The 6000-nt window shown below is 35.9% G+C and overlaps 1 protein-coding gene across 1 annotated transcript in view; it reads right to left on the reverse strand.

Annotated features, from left to right (window-relative positions):
- The window catches only part of LOC108740390 (protein kinase C-binding protein NELL1), a 76227-nt gene extending 72569 nt beyond the window's left edge, over window positions 1-3658 (reverse strand). Inside the window, exon 1 of the mRNA XM_018474692.2 lies at window positions 3225-3658. Within this exon, the coding sequence (XP_018330194.1) occupies window positions 3225-3264 (40 nt within the window). The 5' untranslated portion in view covers window positions 3265-3658. The remainder of the gene's footprint in view (window positions 1-3224) is intronic.
- Between the last annotated feature and the right edge of the window lie 2342 nt (window positions 3659-6000).

The following is a 6000-nucleotide window of genomic DNA, read 5'->3' on the forward strand; positions in this document are numbered from 1 at the left end:
AGGAAACCACAGACAACTTGGACCAAGGCAGACGGATCCGGAATCGAACCAGCGTCCTCCCGAATGCTAAGCAATGGTCTACACCTCTAGACCATGCCACTCGATGATAATTTCAGATAATAATCGATGTGCGTTTTGGTCTCTTTCGTGAAGCTATTAGTATGTATTAGAAATCGTGATATAGAGCAACAAAATTCAAGCTGATCGTTTTAGAATCGAAGTTTTATAGTCGCCGGTCGCGCGTATTATTGTTAGTAACAATTTGTTACATATGTTACCTAGATAAATACGGCCGTAAATGTTTAATTTCGCCAAAATAATCGTAAATTTTCTCGGCCAAAGGTATTTTTAAACTCTGTAAGTACACTGCGGGTAAATAATACCGCGAAATTGGAGTAATATTTATTTTGTCATCACTGTGTTGTCTCCACTGTCGTCTCGTAACTATATCACTGAAACAATTGCAACATCATTTCGTTTCCAAATATTACAAGACTTTGGTAATTTTAAAGGTAAAATATTATTTTTACTTAGGTATACAACATAATTTCAGTGAACAAATGAGCCAGAACGTATGTGATGCAGCCCAAAAAAGATGTTCAATATCTCTGTCATTAGAGTCAAAGGTCGAAATGTAGGCGCTTCGGGGAATCCTAGCTTTGGCCAGCGCTTTGCGGAAAACCCCGAATTACACTTAAATTTCCATCCGGCACATCCTAAACTTGGCATTACCTAATTATATATTTCCTTTTTTTGATATTTAATAATTTTCCTGTCCTGATTTAAATTCAAATGTATTTAACAAAATAATTCGAAGTGGTCTGTGTTCTGTCGAAACTGCCAGACGCGAATCGCGATTTCGATCTTTTTGGATCTCATCAGCGCGTCGCAGGCAGCTCCGACAAAAACACAGACCAACCTTTACCTGCTGTCTTAACAGCGCGTTTTTGGCGTGGTGAGCGCCATCTGTAGTACGATGCTACATTTGAGGATTACGATATGCTCCAACAAGGTCCATTTAAAAATATGGATACCTACTTGCTGAAATGAATCCCGGCGTAGCTCACCTCAACGTGATAGGCACGTTACCATAATCGAACCTTGTTGGAGCATATGTAATCCTCAAATGTAGCATCGTACTACAGATGGCGCTTACCACGCCATTTGTAGTTTTTTCTCAAATGTATTTCAATGTTACTGGTCAAAGTTTGGATATGTAGATGTAGCATAGCACCTTTGACTACAACATCTCTGTTGTTATGTAACTTCTTCTGTTTTACAAAGTTGAAGCGGATATTTTTTGTTTTAAGTAAACAATTATGTTCAATTCGTGTGACTTGTCAGGTATTTGTAGTAATAAGTAAAAAAGTCAGCAAAATTGTAATAAAATTCAAAGTCGGCTCTTTTTTTCAAACGAGCCGGCAAAATTAAAATTTCGCTTACACGTCCCACACCGAATGGGTTCTTTTAAATAATTGGGTATTTAATATTCGAAAGATTGACGTTTTTCTGTAAAGCGTGCAACGTTTGATGAATATTAAATAAAGAACAGAAGAATTCCTTGAATTATTTCATCAGCATTTTTACTCTCGTTACAATTGGCTTGTTTGAAAATTAGAATAAAAAAATTTGACTTGAATGATTTAATTAAGTTTTTGTTTAATTTTGTGCGATATAGAATGTTCCATCGTCAAAACTATGTTCTAATATAAAGCGAATTAAACGAAGAATGCGACATAGGGACTAAAAAAATGAAAAATAATAAATTATTTATTTATTCTAACTTCAACGAAGTATATAATTGAAATTTCATTATTACGAAAAGAAAACACATAGACATCAATGTGAAAATTCATCTCCAATTTTTTTAGATTTTCCAGTGTTCAATTCCTGGCGAAGGAACAGCAACATTTTCGTCATTAACTGGAGGTAATTTACAGTAGAAAAAAAAAATTAAAGATGAATTTTGACGTTAATATTTAATATAAACACTATCGAGTTTCAAAGTGTTTCATATATTAACATTAGTTCGACGGATCTGTGACTTAATAAGTACGATTCGTTAGTGTTGCTGTTGTCGCCTCTCGAGACCATTGGTACGTATAGGCAAAGGTAGGGTTCGATTCCCGGCGAGGGTGTGACAACAGCAATAATTTTTCTTCATTAACTTGAGGTGATTTATAGTGGAAAAAAAATTAAAGATGAATTTTCATATTAATATTTGATCCACTGTTGAGTTTCAAAGTGTTTCATATAATATTAAAACACATAATATTGAAATGGTATTGACTTTATTGTAATGGAAATTTCTGTCTTAAATATCACTTTTAGAAATGTAAATCGTAAATATTATTATAATAATTAATTATCATTCGTTTATATTGATTTAATCAATATTGTATTCGCAAATTTAAAGTTGTAGGTACCCCGCGTATCTCTATAATCTACACGAAATCGATAGATTCGTTGCAACATTGTACCAACATGTACCTATATACATATGTATGAATGTATGTGTAGTTTTTAGAGTTAGTGCACTGCAGGTGGAAAGCTGGTAGTTGCTCCGTACGAAATTTTTTTGTAACTGTGCCAAAAAAGTTTTCCTATATCCAAATAGACAAGTCCGTAGATTAGACAAAAAGATCGTTCTAGAACGAAGAAATTTGCTTATAATAATAACTTTCGTTATTCCTTTAGAACGCTATAATTCATCTTTTTTGATTAAAATACGAAACTGTCGATGAAAAAATAAAAGTTGAAAATTTGGTAAACATTGTCGCAGAAAATTCATTAACTCATGAACAGCAAGTGCCAAACACCCACCTAAAAAAAAATCTAATAAAACGCGTTTCTGCTATTTGACTGAAAATATTTAGAAAACGTTATGAAATTTTCGATCACATTAAATAAGAATTATCCACTAAGAGCTTCTTCCAGTAGCTTCGTCCTTAAAAACGTAGAAAATTCGTGCACAAAATTTATATTCGTAAAGTTGCAACAATCGCACTCCAGTCTCGCAGTCTAGAGCGTCATGTCCCCTAAATTCAACTTTATAGATACAGGGTGATTCTATATATAATTTTATTCGTCGAGTTCTATCGACGCTAGCAACATAATAAAACTGCATTATTTTCATAAATTATCCTATACAGATAATAATTAAAAACAGGAGAAAATGTAGTGCGATAGGCGCTTGAAAATAGAAACGGTCCTCGTTAGTTTACCTGTGGTGAGCCACAGTAGTGTAATCAGCGACAAGGCCATGGCCTAACTTCGCGGCCCAGTTTTGCTCGGTCAGCCGGAAGGATATGCCCAAGAGGATTGCCCCATCATTACTGTATACATGCAGATGCAACACCCCCGATAGTTAATAAATGCCTGTCCTTTTATTATTAAGTTTGTTTCTCTTAACAACAAACACTTTTTCGGTCTTTCTACTGCAATGTCCCGCGTACAACAGTAACAATAATCGAGCGCACAAAACAGCCACCCCGATAGCCCACGGTCATCGCATGGTCTCTAGGTAACGTTGGAGGGTTGTCTCTAGTTGTTCTTCGGTTCAGAGGGTACTTGTTCGTAAATTACGAAAAATTCGGTTTCTTTGCCTTAACACGCGATCACAGTCCGTCGTAGACTGAGTTGATATCGTTTCCGCGGTTGCTGTCGTTTGCTCGGTGGCTTGGCTAGGTTGGCTGATCGTGGTGACACGGGCGTCGCGGCGCATGCGCCGCCGGCGTCGTGACGGCTGACCGACGACGAGCGGACGCGGTGCCTGATGATGAGTGGTGGTTCCAGGTCGCGCGTGACTTTGAATTTTCGGCGAGCCATTGCCGGTTGATTGTGTGTATGCGTGTTTGTGTCTGGCTCGTGGGGATCTGGGGGGTGATGGTCGATCAGGAGTCCCTCTTTGGGGGGTGTGTCAGATTATACATACCGTCGGCAGAACCGATACTGATAAGGTGTTTACTTTACTCCAGCAGGAATTTTTTTTACATAAATCAGTCGAAAACATACCTTTTAATAGATAAGCAAAATCATTTCAAAATTGTCAGTAAATTTTTACTCAAAGATGCCCTATATTTGTTCCCCATCTGAAATTCTAGGAACCGAAGCGTCTGTAAGGATAATGGAAGCTAAATTGTAGAATGTTGCATTCTCCTAATAATATACTAGATATTCAATTCCTCAGCTTATGTTTTTTCTCTCTTGGGAATCAACTTCATCTTCATAAGGTCTGATTGGAGACGGACCTCCACTTCCTAAACTAACCTTCGCATTTTCCTAAAACTAGAACATCCCACATCCATAACTTTTTGTGACCAGTAATCTAAACTAGGTCTACCTCTTCTCCCCTTAGCTCCTGACTTCTTATATGTCTCTAACTTCGTTTCTGAGAAGGTGTCCTACTAACCTACCTCACTTATTTCTTATTGACTTTTTCATAGTGACCTCTGTTCTCCTATTCTTTCTAATAGCTCCTCATATTTAATTATCCCTATCCATGGTATCCTGATCATTAGCATGTAACACCACATTTCCTTTAACAATCTTTTCCAAAATTCTAAATTCTTCTTTTTGTTGAAGGCGACTCGACTCGGTCCTCTGTTTTACATATGTGCTTCTTCTTTCTTCCTGAGTTATCTGAGTTCTTAGATACCGAAATCAGTCACTTCTAATCGTTTTATTCGCTTTTTCCCTACTGTTTCTGTTCTTGCATACCAGTATTTTTTCCTTCCTGACTAAATGTTAATACTCCTATATCATCTGCAAATCTCAACATATCCATACATCTATCCCTAAACTTGTCCTATCTTTATCGTGTCTTCGATGTGTAGACAGTGTGTATTCTTGTATGACTCCCTTCCTAATATTTACTTCTCTACGTTGCTACTCAAGCTCTATAAGTGCCTGTTGCTCTATCACTCTTTCATCTCCGTATCTCATCCCATTATTGAGTATATTTAATATTTTGTCCCGTTTAACATGTCAAAAGCTTTCTTTTTAGGCATAACAGCTTCAAATTCTCTTTGAATTACTTACATCAAGGATATTCTTCTGCTTCCAATGGGCTCAATATCCTGACGTTTTGTCACCTACAGCCACGCATATCTTAAGGACTCATCCGAAACAGGATAATTGTTATTCTGGTTTGGATAAACCTTAAAGACATCCTATGAAACAGATGATGAAACAACAGTATTTGGAGACTGTCAGTGCTTTTAGAACTCAATAATCCGACTTCTTATCTATTAATTTCATTCAAAAATAACAATGAGGAAGCAATTTTTTATTTCCCATGACGTTTTCAGAAACCTAGTTGAGTTTAAAAAATAGTGGAGGCATGTATTCAAAAAATTGATCTGTAAACATCTTCTTTTCTGCCAATTGTAAGTCATTATTATCTCTACCTTCAAGTCTTTACTTTCTATGTTCTTAATTTTGGAATTTGAAGTACATTAACGACATCCTATAGAGGGCCGCATGTTTCAGACAAATTCGAACTATATATTATGTAAACCCTACTGCGACAAAACGCTTATAAATATCTTGGAAGCCCAAGAATTAGGAACCTTACGTGAGAAAGTTTAAATGTTGCGTAACGAGAAAGTTTGGATAATTCGCCGGGAACTTTAACGTTTCTGTCCTTCCTTTCTGGAAGAAATGAAGAAAAAGGATTATCGAGAAAATTACTTTTTCCAAACCGTTTAGCTTCATAACTTATAGCAAAACATATTGTTGGAGATTTGTATTTAACATAATGGGGTGCTTTTTGTAGATCTACAAGAAAATTAAAAACTATTAATAATGGTTTTAATTTAAACTTTCAAGATACAAACTACTGCTATTCTCAATTGTGTTTCTATATTTCTGCTCTTAACCGTAACCATTACACAATCAATTACCGAATTCTCAGATCTAATAATATTAAATTCCCTATTTGCATCTCCCTGAAAATCTTCATTTACAATTCCCAATCCATTTTTTGATTTTACATTCTAC

The sequence above is a fragment of the Agrilus planipennis genome, unplaced genomic scaffold (assembly GCF_000699045.2).
Source record: "Agrilus planipennis isolate EAB-ADULT unplaced genomic scaffold, Apla_2.0 scaffold206, whole genome shotgun sequence".
NCBI classification, from domain to species: Eukaryota; Metazoa; Arthropoda; class Insecta; order Coleoptera; family Buprestidae; genus Agrilus; species Agrilus planipennis.